This window comes from Gallinula chloropus, assembly GCF_964237585.1.
Source record: "Gallinula chloropus genome assembly, chromosome: 5".
Lineage (NCBI taxonomy): Eukaryota > Metazoa > Chordata > Aves > Gruiformes > Rallidae > Gallinula > Gallinula chloropus.
The window spans coordinates 50,639,956-50,653,731 of NC_140090.1; the positions used below are offsets into that span (position 1 = coordinate 50,639,956).

At 44.7% G+C, this 13,776-nt stretch overlaps 1 protein-coding gene across 1 annotated transcript in view; it reads right to left on the reverse strand.

The window, feature by feature from the left end:
- Nucleotides 1-590: 590 nt before the first annotated feature.
- The window catches only part of PHYHIPL (phytanoyl-CoA 2-hydroxylase interacting protein like), a gene marked incomplete at both ends in the record, with an annotated part of 38,453 nt that continues 25,267 nt past the window's right edge, over nt 591-13,776 (reverse strand). The window contains 4 exons of the mRNA XM_084264713.1: nt 591-1,125; nt 5,146-5,263; nt 6,198-6,372; nt 12,129-12,325. Coding sequence (XP_084120839.1) covers nt 591-1,125; nt 5,146-5,263; nt 6,198-6,372; nt 12,129-12,325 — 1,025 coding nt within the window. The remainder of the gene's footprint in view (nt 1,126-5,145; nt 5,264-6,197; nt 6,373-12,128; nt 12,326-13,776) is intronic.

Sequence of the window (13,776 nt, forward strand, 5' to 3'; positions counted from 1 at the left end):
TGTAATCTATATATTCTATACGATTGTATAATATTTTATACAACAGTACAAATAAAATATTTTTCTATTATATTTATTATGTCGAGACACAGTTTCTGCTTTCAGTTAGCTAATATAAATAACATAAATAACACTGTCAAACAACACGTTGGAAGTGCTGACATTTCTAGGCTCTGAAATTTAAATCATGCTGCAATTACAACCTTTCATGCTGTTTGGAGTTATCCCAGTATTTGTTCAGTAGTTAAAATGAACGCATATTTAAACACCATTTATAAGCCGTTATTTTTATTTTGCTAAAGCAGTTTATATAGGATTTTGTTATGTTTGGCAAGAAACAGAAAACAATTTTTGCAGCATCTAGGTAGAAATGGTTGCCAGAAAGAAATCCAGGACTTCTAATCATTTAAAGCGTCAGGGGAACGGAAGGGAAAGAGGGACAGAAGAAATACTAAAAACGCTATTGGAGATTTTTTGAAGACTCATGTTTGCTTTTGGTGACAGCGGCATGTGCATGCTTCTGACAAAAATGTCTGACTATGGGAATGGGCAACAGAGGTTTGAAGGCTCCTAAGTACCGAGGGAGGTTTTTAACGTCCAACGCTGATGTTGCAGGTCTTGCAGCTGGGATCTTTCTTTGCGTTTGCAGTAGACAAGCTCATTAGTTGGTGACCAGTAATTTCCGCAACTGTGCCGAGGGAGAGATCCACAGGATCAGTGTAAATTACTTCCAAAATAACATCCTGGGCATGATGGTAAACCATGACACCGTCTTCTTCGTCACAGGTCAGAAATTTATTATCTTTTATATTAAGCTGAGGAAGGCGCTGCTTACAGAACTCGTCTCCCGGTGATCCAACGGGGGCCATCACCAGAATGACGTAGTGGTAGGCTGTGTACATGCAGTAGAAGTCTCCAAAGTACAAGTTAGTGTTTGGGTTGAAGAGTTTTTCAGCTGCAATCTCAAACCTGTATCTTCCGTAAGGCGAATCTTGCGGTGGCTTCCCGGTGTTAAACTCGGTGTTGCAGCTAAAGAAGATGCCTTCCAGCTTCCCGCTGATCGGAGAGCCGTGGCTGCCACTGTTATCCTTAACAGAGGGCTGCATAGCATTCCCGTGATGCTCTCTACAAATGAATGACCAGTATTGTTTATTTTGCAACACACGTTAAAGAAAAAAGTGGGAAGTTAGGACGTGGTGCTGTTTGGTAACTGTACTGAAGGGGGACACACAAAGGAAAACCATTACACTAAGAACCATGGTTAGTGTCCTGATCTTAGGACCAAGAAAAAGATCAAGCGATGCCACACTCCAACACAAACTAGAATAACTCCTGCTCGGGGCGTGGGGGGGAGGGGGGAGAAGATGCTTTTTCCAGTCTGGCTCCTCTGCCAGCTGTGAGCTGTGTGAGAATTATACACAGGCAAAGAATAGCACAAGCAAAAAAAAGCCCCCAAATCACCAATATCTTTAATTAGCTGATTTGTTCAGCCTTCCCCTACAGCTCTAACAAGAGACACATTTTAATTTCACCGCGTGCAGCAAATGGTGAGTCAGTCTCCACACGCTGCCTCGTCGAGGAGTATTGTAGCATGTTCCATGTAGAGAACTGCCAGGGAAAGTTATTTCTGAAGAGTTTTTCAGAGAGCTTATAGAAAGGAAGGTACTGTCTACCACAGTTTGTTGGGATTTCCCCCCCCCCCAAAAAATGATAATTTCAGGGCTATTTGGCTATTGCTGACTTCAGTCAGGGCAGAGCTGGGTGCAGCCTATGAGGCAGTTTGGTTAGTCTCCACTTTGGTTGGCATCCATTTTCTGCATTCACTAGTCCTATGGCGGCAGGGGGAGTCACCCCACACAAGGCAAACTCTTTGTTTGTTGCTTTTTTTTTGCAAGCTGAGCTCAATTTGGGTCCAGTGAAAAGAACCCTTCAATCTAACAACTGGATTTTTAACCCCCCAGATTGCACCCAGCAGCTTTAAGATGCTAATTTTAGGAGAACTGTCCAGAACACCCCACCTAATGTTCCCTCAGCACCTGAGATTTTATGATGTACAGCAAGCAGTGCCCCAGAACTTGTGTCCCACGCCTCCCTGGAAATGCTGCAGTGACAGCTTTGGCTCTCTCCACCTCCAGCTAGATGCCATGTCCTGCAGAACACCGGGTTCACTAGGCATCCTTAGAAATTGCCTTTATACATGCTGACAGATTAAAACACACATGGCTGTGGGGCTAGAGATGCTTACATCTACCTCTTGCTCTGCTTTTACTCTTTTTTTCCCCCTTGTTTTCCTTGCTGAGGAGAGGGAAAAACAGCCAAGAACGTCTGTGCTCCCTGCTTTTGCCTTGCAGCAGCTCCCTGTAAACCAGTGCTGCGTGGGAGAAGGTTTCCCTTGGTTAAAGCAGGAGGTAGCCGTCAAAGCAAACAAATTCCAGGGAAACATACAAGCCAGCTCCAAATCAACTCCATAATGGCTCCAGCTGGGAGATTTTTATTTTTTCTTCATTATTTCTAGTCTCTGCAGATCACAACTTGAATCTATGATAAATATCAGAAGTTTTCTGGGCCATTCAAATCCAGCCCAGTGGTTGGATCAGTTTGAATAACCACCATCTGTGCGACCTGAAAAGTCTGGTGTCCCACAGGTCGGTTTCTGTGGCAAGACACTGACATCCAGTGGCCAATTAGGCCAATTAGCGGTCACTCTTCCCAGGGATCTGAGCTGCTTTATGGCCCTCCCAGCTGAGGAAAGCAGCAGAGTGACGGGCACGCTACTTACAAGCTCACAACTCGAGTGCTAGATTCAGGTTTGGGCCCCTCACTACTAAAAGGACATTGAGGTCCTGGAGTGTGCCCAGAGAAGGGCAACCAGGCTGGTGAAGGGGCTGGAGGGCAAATCCTATGAGAAGCAGCTGAAGGAGCTGGGGGTGTTCAGCCTGGAGAAGAGGAGGCTGAGGGGAGACCTTATCACTGCCTACAATGACCTGACAAGAGGGTATAGAGAGGTGGGAGATGGTCTCTTCAGCCAGGTGATGGGATGAGGGGAAATGCCCTCAAGCTGCACCAGGGCAGAGTCAGGTCAGATGCTGGGAAAAAGTTCCCTGAAAGAGTTGTCAGGGCCTGGAACAGGCTGCCCAGGGAGGGGGCTGAATCATATGGGTAAATGAGGTGCTCAGGGATATGGTTTCATAGAGGACAGAAACAGTTCGACTTGATGATCTCCAAAGTCTTTTCCAACCTTGTGATTCTGGTATTTAGGGCCTGCTTGTTTAGCACTGTGATAATTGCTTCTTTGTCAATACTACTAGAGCTACTCTTTAAGTTTTTCCAAGCCTGTGCACTAGCAATGACAGCACAGAGGCTACTGGCAGGCATGGTACAATGAGGAAGCTTTCCTAAAAGGAAATGGAACATTCAGAAGGGTGCACTGTGGAAGGACCAGCCCTGGTGTCCATACCAGTACATTCCTGATCAGAAGAGATGCCCATCAGGCTGTCGCAGGCATATGGACTAAAGCTAAAGGAGGGAAGGTTTAGATTAGATATTAGGGGGAAGTTTTTTACAGAAAGAGTGGTGAGGTGCTGGAACAGGCTGCCCAGAGAGGTGGTGGATTCCCCGTCCCTGGAGGTGTTCAAGGCCAGGTTGGATGGGGCCCTGGGCAGCCTTGTGTAGATCCAGGCCTGGAGGTTGGTGTCCCTGCCTGTGGCAGGGGGGTTGGAGCTCTATGATCCTTGGGGTCCCTTCCAACCCAGACCATTCTATGATTCTATGATTCTAGTTTCATGCCTACCTGGTAAAACGCAGCTTTTCATCTCTCTAACTCACAAGACGAGAAACTCCTAGTCTCTATTTGCATCAAACCAAGACAGAGCATAACAGAAAGGAGGGGAAAACTGCAATCAATTAATTAAGAGTCGCATTTGGCAGAACGAGGCCAAAACCACAGCCATAAATGCACATCTGTGGTAATTTTCAAAGCTCTGTGACCACAAAGGCAGATGCACTAAGATTGGATGGCTGAAAACAAAGTTGTATGAGAATATGAACCAACACAGGCATTTTCCTTCTGTTGCATCTAGTCCAGGGTGGCATCAGAGATTTACAAGGTCCTCAAGGAACCTCACCAACTGCAATTCATTCTCTACATCCATTGAGTTTTGCAGCTTGTCACTATGTGCAATGAAATAATTCTTCCAAAACAGAGGAGGACAAGAACAAACCCCATACTCTGGAACACAGAAGAAACTCCTGGAGTCCACCAGATACTTTGGCTGCAAGGTGTCAAAGTTTCCAAGGGTGCTGAAGGCTGTTCGTTGGAGCTGGATTCCCTCGAGTTACTTTTTTTTTATTCACCAGTTTCTATTAAAAGCCCCTGAGTTCTAGTGTGACACCCAGACAACACTGGATTCTGTGGCACAGCAGCAGCCCCATCTCTCCTGACACATCAAAGCAGCACAGTCAGTGCTGGCACCCTTCTGACACAGTGCCGAAACAGAGCAAAGATGTCATCACACCCCTTACCTCTCATCCACGTTCTTCTAACAAGCGCTGAGCGTTACCTCTGTGTAGTGGCTGCTCCGGAGCTGGGACGCCTTCTATTGAAAAGTCATCTTCTTTTCTATTGCAAGGATGCTTCTAGTTGTGTGTGTGTGTGTGTGTGTGTGTGTGTGTGAAGGCACGCTGGGTCTCAAACAGCAGTAACGACCCTGCCTCCAGCTACCCTATTTATTCATCTCAGCTGAGTCACATTTGCCTGAACATCTACCCCTCTCTCCCCCCACTATGAGCTGTAAAATAACAGTCAGATTGCAGAGCCCAAATTACTACATTTGACCACTCTGAATTTCTAGTAGAATAGACATATTTGGCTACTAAACCCTATGTTATGACAACAGGTGCTTTAATCAGGCTGTGGGCCCTGTGAGCGCTTCAGTCTTTGCTTCAAATCACAAACGTTTATTGACTAATGGAAGTGCTGAGTTAAGCAAGGCAGAAGAAATGAGTTACATTTTAATTTTTCCCTTCTGAACTGGCAATAAAGCATACAGGGTGTTCTGCTCTAGCTTTATCACAGCTGCCTCCGTTTATTTATTTTCATTACTCCCTTAATTTGCCAAACCTTTTTGCATACATTTACTTTCTTACCTGGTATAATCAAAGTATTCTTTGTGCTGATTCCGGTAAAAAACAGACAGTTTAAGCATACGGCCTGCAATCACTTCAGCTTTTTCCAGTAGCTGTGTTAGGTGAACTTTTGAATAATCTGGAAAGAAAAGACAATCTGTTAGTATAGAGGGGCAGGAAAAAAACACCACAGCCTCCAAAAGCTACATAGATGAGCAGGCTTAAAATCGGGAAGAGAGGCACAGTAACATACCTCACGTCACACTGTAGCTATACAGAAACTATAGTGGCCCAGGGGCAGCTTCCAACGGTGGCAACAGATGAATGGCAGGAATGTGCATGTTTGATTCCCTGCACAAATACCCTGTAACCCTATGGTAACTTTCAGCCCAGGATTTCCTGTGCAAGAGCTAGTTTTCTTATATTTGTGACTGTGGAGGAGCTGAGAGCTGCCCTCTCTGGCTTGTGTCATGTGATAAACTGTTTGCTACAGCATATCCAGCTGTGGGTCGGTAACTATTCACCTAAGAGAAAAAGCTTCCTTAGGACCAGCCTGAATGGCGTCTCAGCCCACATGGGATTCACAGAGATCTTGCCTCAGCTTTTGCACAGCCAGGCACATCAGCACTGGTGATGACCAACCAGAGGAAGAGGTTTGTAAATCAATGACAGGCTAAACTGATCCATGAGGCAAGGCACTGGTGATTTTGCAGCATGCAAAGGCAGAGCCACAGGATGCTGTCAGTAAGGGAGCTGCCACTCTCTTCTCTGGAGGTGCTAGTAGCCAGCAATGGGCACACTTTGGTTTGCTCTCCTAGGCGGGGACAAGCAGGGGTGCTAGGCATGGTCCTCTGGGGCAGCTACGCTGCGGCAGAACAAAGCGGCAGTCTTCTATTAATGCGCCAAACCTGAGCACATCCAAAGCCTGAAGTTAGAATTCCAGTTTCTGGGTGAGAGTGTTGCAACTCTTCCAGCCTAGCTGGCACTGGCAGGCGGCTAAGCCCGCTCAGGCAGCAAAGCTGGAGCTCACTGCGCGCGCCCCGTGGCACACGGCTGCCCAGCAGCAGCATTACCTGCTGTGCAAAACTCGATGATTTCGCTCCACTCAGAGACCACGTAATCGCCGTCGACTTGCTTGGATGCCGTCTGCACTGCCACCGTGTACTCCGTTCTGGGGCTCAGGAACCAGTGCCCACGGACTGTCATAGGCAAAGGGACAGCTTTGGCCACCAGTTTCGTAGGTACATCCTGACGGGAACAAAAGGACAAAACAACGCCTGAGTCAGCAGCGCGACCCAACTGATCCACCACCCCTGCCTCTGCTGATTTTCGCGCTGTAATCCCCACGCCTGGCTCTCCTGTGCAAAGTGTAGTTACTTCTCACATCCCACTGGCGCAGTAAAGGTGACAGAGTGGTCAACAGAGGGAGGTCTGCCCCAAGAGTTACAGCTATAACTTGCACCTATAGGGAAGTTTATTCCAACTTCAACAGAGAAAATCAAACCCATTGCAGAGTAACTTGGTGTGTTTTACATGCATCAAAATACCCTTATGCACAGGAAGGGCCAGAACACGCCAAATATATAGCCAGACAGTTCGTGCCTGTCGTTGCTTCCTACCCCACCACCATTTCAGGTACTCTGGTTTGCTCTTCCAGTGCAACTAAGAACAGCCACTTGTTACTGCTGGAAGACCTCATTCCTAGGGTACCAAAGACTGCAGTGCAGAGCACCAAGGGGAAGGAAAAAGATGAAGGACTAGACAGTTTAGGCCAGAACTGCGGGTGAAGGGACTCGCGGCGGAGCTGGATGATTCTCTCTGCTGGGTGTACCTGAGTGAGAGAGGGAGCTACTCTCTGATATTTATCAGTAACCACATGGCTGCCATGTGGAAATTGGGTGTTTTAGGTAACAACCACTATCTATGCACCCGCCCGCAGTCATCCACCTATAAATACTAGTGCTGCATTTATGTAAGGAAAAAAGAAATAGCGAAGAGACCTTTTGTGTTCATCATTTGTAAGCAAGACTGAAGGTCTGTTTGTTTGTTGGGTTATCTCCTATCGTGAAAAGGTATCTTCCTTTTATTGTTTTTCTGTCATTCCTCATTTTTTTCTGTATTAAGAAACTGAAAAATTAGTAGTTTGTGGTATTACAAGAACTGAAATGTGATTGACATCACAATCAAGGGGAAGAGCTCTCTGCCACGGTTTCCTTTTTGCTAATTCTCATTTAAATCAAATAACGCTTCAGAGAAAACTCTGCCTGTAAAGGACTCGGCTGTGCACGGCGAAATAAATACAACAGCTAGAGACAAGTTAGAAGGAATGATAAAAGAAACCCCAAATGACATTGAAGGCAACCTCCCTGAAGTATACTGCAAAGACATCCCACCAGGCTGCATTTGCTGCTGCTAACGCAGTCAGCAGCTGCCAACAGCTACAGTCAGTAGTCTTCCTGTCAGCTCTCCTTTGGCACGGTAAGAACTGCTGCCACCTGGGTCAGGCCTCTGTGCCCACAACCCGGTGGGGGGTTTCGCCCCCATTAATTTTTGTCGGTTTTCATGTAACATGAAAAGCTGCCTTGCCCCCCACCCCTCCCCACATCAAAGCCTTACCTTCTAACCATGTCTGAGGAAACTTTGACTGCGCCCAAAAAGGGGCAGATTACCTAAAAACTACATTAAACTTATCTCTTGCGCAGCTGGGAGTGGCAGATATGCTGCTCCTCAGAACTATAATCTGTTGTTCTTTGTCCAAGTAAACTCTCTTTTTTTTTTATGGTTGCCATACTGACCTCATGAAAACAAAAAAACCCCACCATGTTCAAATGTTCATATTGAACTTTCTCTGGGGATTCTCTATTTCTTCCTTTCATCTCTTCTACTCAGCTCTCCTCCCTGGCTGAGCCCCCAAAGAGGTGCAAAGGAGGTTATGTGCCAGCTCAAGGACAGCTGGGATTTTGACGTGGCAGATGGCTGCTCCACCACCAGCACCCACCAGACAACTCTAAAGCTACCTAGACAGCACTGATTTCCAAGAACAACCTGGAATCACTGAATAACCAAGCAGCAAGGTATGCGAGTCACACTACTACTCTCTATTTTGGGAAAAGATCCTTGCTTTGCCATCCCCGGTACAAAAAAGACAAGGATCTCCTGGAAAGAGTCCAGTGGAGGGCCACAAAAATTAACGGCTGGGAGCATCTCTCCTACGAGGAGGAAAGGCTGAGTGAGCTGGGGATGTTCAGCCTTGAGAAAAGACTGAGAGGGGATCTGATCCATGTTTATAAATATTTAAAGTGTGGGACACAGGGGGAAATGGCCAGCCTCTTCTCAGTGGTCTGTGGGGACAGGACAAGGGGCAATGGCCACAAGTTGGAGCACAGGAAGTTCTGCACCAACATGCGGAAGAACTTCTTCCCACTGAGGGTGACGGAGCCCCGGGACAGGCTGCCCAGGGCGGGTGTGAATTCTCCTTCTCTGGAGATGTTCAAGCCCCGTCTGGATGCCGACCTGTGTGGCGTGTCCTAGGGAACCTGCTTTGGCAGGGGGGTTGGACTTGATGATCTCTGTAGGGCCCTTCCAACCCCTACAATTGCGTGATCCTGTGAATCTCTCTTTGCTGCCAAAGAAAGAGCTTTCAATTTGCAGCTTTCTTCTATCTCATCTTACCCTTCCCTCTGACAGATCTGCTCATAGGACACATTGTGGGAACTCAGCACATCCACATGCTAGACCTAGTTTTGCTAAAATCTGAGCCTCAGTTCCTGTTACATGGGAATATCATACTTCTGTATCTTAAAAAAAGAGGGCAGATATGCAAATTGCTTTAAGAAAAAGATAAAGTCCTACTAGAATTCTAGTCTTTGCACACCACTACCAATACAAACTTCCTCCTTTACAGCTATTGTAATACTCATAAATTATAAAACTACATGCACCCTAAATATGCTGAATATACATTATATGTTTGCCGCCAGAAAAAGTATTGGAAGGATAAATCAGGGATGTATCCTCTCCTGGGTACACCAGGAAACAAACAGCTGCCTTTCCTGAGGTACAGCATCCCTCCATCCCTCCATCCCTCTATCTATCTATCTATCTATCTATCTATCTATCTATCTATCTATCTATCTTTCTCCCTCTCTCCCTCCATCTATCCATCCATCCCTCCCTCCATCTATCTATCTATCCCTCTATCCCTCTCTCTCTCCCTCTACCTACCTACCTACCTACCTACCTACCTACCTACCTACCTACCTACCTACCAGGTTACAGCTATCTCTCAAGCCACTTGTCCACAGCCATATGAGCAAACTGAGACCTAATGCTAACTCTCCACAAGTTAGAAAACAGTTTAAGCTGGTCATCTGGGTTTACCACCTCTGAGAGAGACAGGCACCTGCAGACAGTGATTTACCCGCAAGCTACGTGGGGATGATTTCTACCCCTGAAGAAGCCACTCTCCTTCCACAGCCTGACTGCTAGCTGACTCCTGAGAGTAGGGCCCAACCCCTTTTCATAACAAAGTGGTAAGGTGCACTCTTTGCTTTCTAAAAGTCCTGCTAGAAGGGGCAGCAATATCCTTCTCCTGTATACAACAGCTTTGTTGTATAAGAACAAAGGCAATGGATGGGCGAGGGCTAGAGCATGCAGCCTGTGCAGTTCTCTTGCTCACCCTGGATGTTGTCTAGATTTCCATCATTCTGTCTTGGGGGGGGAAAAAAACCCCAACCAAAAAAGCACCAACATAATTAGTAGCAAGAAATTTTAAATTAATTCTGACAAGATATCCAACTTTTCATCATTTTAATTGACAGACTTTGGTCTCCTGTTCGCAAAAAACCACTTACCTCTCTCCTTTCACTAAGCACTTCATCACAGTAAAAAGCTAGGGAACTGCTGAAGAAAACAAATCTCACGTCTCATCTTTATTACCCTATCAACATCCTTCCCCCAACCCCTCCATTTTAACACTAGCCTCATCACTGTGACCCAGATTTTCAAGTGTGTATCGTTTGATCTGCTCGGGTGGCTCTAGCCTTTAAAAAAAAATTACAAATTTACATCAGTTTGCACATGAATGAAAAAAATTACAGAATCACAGACTGTTAGGAGCTGGAAGGGACCTCGAAAGCTCATCTAGTCCAACCCCTCTGCCAGAGCAGGGCCACCCACACTAAATCACACAGGAACCCATCCAGGTGAGTTTGGATGTCTCCAGAGAAGGAGACTCCACAACCTCTCTGGGCAGCCTGTTCCAGGGCTCCGTCACCCTCACAGTGAAAAAGTTCTTCCCTATATTCCCATGGAACTTCTTCTGTTCCACCTTGCACCCGTTGCCCCTTATCCTGTCGCTGCCATCACTGAGAAGAGCCTGGCTCCATCCTTCTGACTCTCACCCTTTACATATTTACAAACATTAATGAGGTCACCTTTCAGTCTCCTCTTCCCCAGGCTAAAGAGGCCCAGCTCCCTCAGCGTCTCCTCATAAGGAAGGTGTTCCACTCCCTTCATCACCTTGGTGGCCCTGCACTGGACTCTTTCAAGGAGTTCTATGTCCTTCTTGAGCTGAGGGGCCCAGAACTGGACCCAATATTCCAGGTGTGGTCTCACCAGGGCAGAGCAGAGCGGGAGAAGGACATCTCTTTACCTACTAACCATGCCCCTTCTAATACACCCCAGGATGCCATCAGCCTTCTTAGCTATGAGGGCACATTTCTGGCTCAGGGTTATCCTGCTTGGATATGGATTAATGAAATAGATTAATAAATGGATTAATAAATGTTGATTATTAAAATGGAAGAAATTAAAAATACTTAAATACTGCATTTATATTAGAAGGTATATTAATTCCTGCAGTATAAAATGGGAATTCAAATTCAAAGGTTGTCACTCCAAAAGTAGTAACTGTAAGACAAAAAAGCAAACATATCCTATTTTATTTGCTATTACAACTAAACCCAGGTCATAATAAATGCTTTTTTTTTTTTTTTTTTGCACATTCATTCCCAGCTACTGCAACATCCTGGCCAAACGTGTACGATTTTCCATTTCAAGCAGCAGTAAGTGATTTTTTATGACATGTGATACGTATGTTACTTCCAAACACACTTAAAAAAAAAAAGTCAAACAAGGAGATGTGAAAATTACACCCCTGCTATTAACAGAAGTCACGGGAAAAATCCTCTCACAAGAAAATGACTCAGAGAAATCAGTTCTCCCACTGGCTTATAAACCAAGAGTAATTTCGGTCTTGATAGAATTAGAGATCTCATACGTGTCTGGGTGGTTATTTGTGCCTTGGCAAGCTTTATCTTTTAGAGATGCTGCCAATTTTCTTTCTTAATTTGCCGCTGACTGTGGTGTTTAATCTTCTATCTCATCCTGTGTTTCGCTAGACATCTCACTATTTCAGCTGTTCTGAGGCCAGAGCAGGTTCTGCTGGATTTGGTAAGCACGGATGGATTCTGCAATGCGTTCAGCGCGTCCCCGCACCCATGGCTCCAGGAAAGAGGCCAGATGAATATTCAGGTCACGGTGCTGAACGCTGCGAACTAAAATCACTGGGAGCCTTCCTAGAAGTGCAGTAGAATTTGTGACTCTCCCGCTGAAATTACATGTGCTGCTCCCCTGAGTCTGTCACCCAAGAAGGGCGGGAATGGAATACATAAATTGTTTAAATGAGGATTACGAGTTAGCCAGAGATTAAAAAAAGGTCTGTCTTGTATGGTACAGGTTGCAAAACTGTTTTCAAACGAAAGAGAAATGGTGATGTTCAGTTTTCTATGAAACTAATGTAGATACACACACACAGAGGCTAGAGATGGGGAAGGCATTCCAAGTTAAAAAAAAAAAAAAAGTCAATCAAATTAATTAAAACCTACCTTTGTTGGATGTCCAGTGGCTGTTTTCCATGGCCTGGCTTTGAATGGTTAATAAAACACTGAGATCCATCTATTTCAAACCAACTAATCCCACTTTAACTTTTAAATGAAAATTACCTTGTGTTTAAACTTGTTGGAATTCTTGTTTTCCTTCTTGTTGAGATCGATGAAGTAATGAGTGATGCGGTCCTTGGATTTAGAATCCATGTCCCAAGAAATCTTGAAGGAGTCGCATGTGATGTTACTTATTTTAATGTTGTGTGGGACTGGAAGTTCCTCCATCTCTGCAATGCCACTGTCCTGCGATTTATTCCCTGTGTAAAAAATAATAAGCATGATTTGTTCAGTGCTTTCTGTGCTCCGGTGCAATCACACCTCCCAACAGCCTTTCACGTAGTCTCATAGGTGGTAACTCAAAACTCTTCAAGGTTTATAGATGGAGTAAGTACACACACATACACAAAATATGGTCTCTTCCACAATTAAACAATCAACAGGGATCATTTTATTGAACCACAGTAAAAGGAACATAGACGCCAATTTATTTTTCTAGTCTTTCTTCTCTCTACTCTGTTGAGTACTCCTCTACCCAGTTGAGACCCTGTGGTTTTCTTAGGAGGTTTTTTTCCAAATTTCTCTAAGTGCATATGGTGGATGAACAAATGACCATTGACTCCAAAAACGACCACAGGTTCTAAAATTAGGTCTTTCCTTAGTTCCCAAGGCAACCTTGCAGTAGAGCATTCCATGAATATTAGAAGCATTAGGTGATCTTGCCTAAGACATGAATCAAAAAGCCAACAATAAAAGCAAAAATATGAGAAAAATTAATAAAAAGGAAAAAAATAGAGCAGATGATGTAAGAGGAGTAAAGAAACAGTGTGTGTGTATATATATAAATCAAATATAGGTAAGAATAGAAAGAAACAAATGAAAAAAAACAGTCTATGTAAAAGAGAGAGGAAAATTCTCCAATTCTGTCCAGATGAGGAAGACAGGAGGCCCATGCAGAGATGTGAGGCAACACATTGTCAGAACTATTTTTATTCACATCTAACTAAAAAAAGACAGTATTTATACTTCCATCATAACTGATAAAAAAGCTGGACACAGAAGGTCAGCCTGGACAGTAAATAATAATACTAAAAATTTGGCTTGGAAAACATTAGGGACATTTCAACCTCTCAACAAATGCTCCCAAAGAATTCTACCAATACCTCAGTGCAGGAATATTGAGGTTGGCCTGACTGCTCAAAATTCTACTTATGAATACGTGAAATTCAATCATGGAGTCTGCAAACTGTATTTCCAGCTAATATTCTGAATAAAGCGATTTTATGGATGAAGAACCAGCAATATGCCTTTTATATTTTTGTCACATTTTACACCCAACAGTTTATCTATTTTTCAAACACACTACTGCTTCCCCCCCCCGCCCCCCACCATTTTTAACTAATACCAAGGTGAGATAGTGCACAGTTTGCTCAATATCCTACCCCATTTGTGCCATCCACACAGACATTTTCAGCAGCTGAACTGGCTGCAACAGACTCACAGACATACCAGTCATTACTCGAAAGCTTGAAAGTGATAAATACTACATAAGGAGGATGATGATTGGTAAACAATGACTTTTGAATAGCAGTGGTGTGCCATTGCACAGGAACAAGGTAAGTAAGGACAGAGCAGGAAAATCATGCTCCTGTTCTCTTAGATTTGGCTGATTCTAGGAACCAATCACGCAGGCGATTGATCGCCTCTGCCC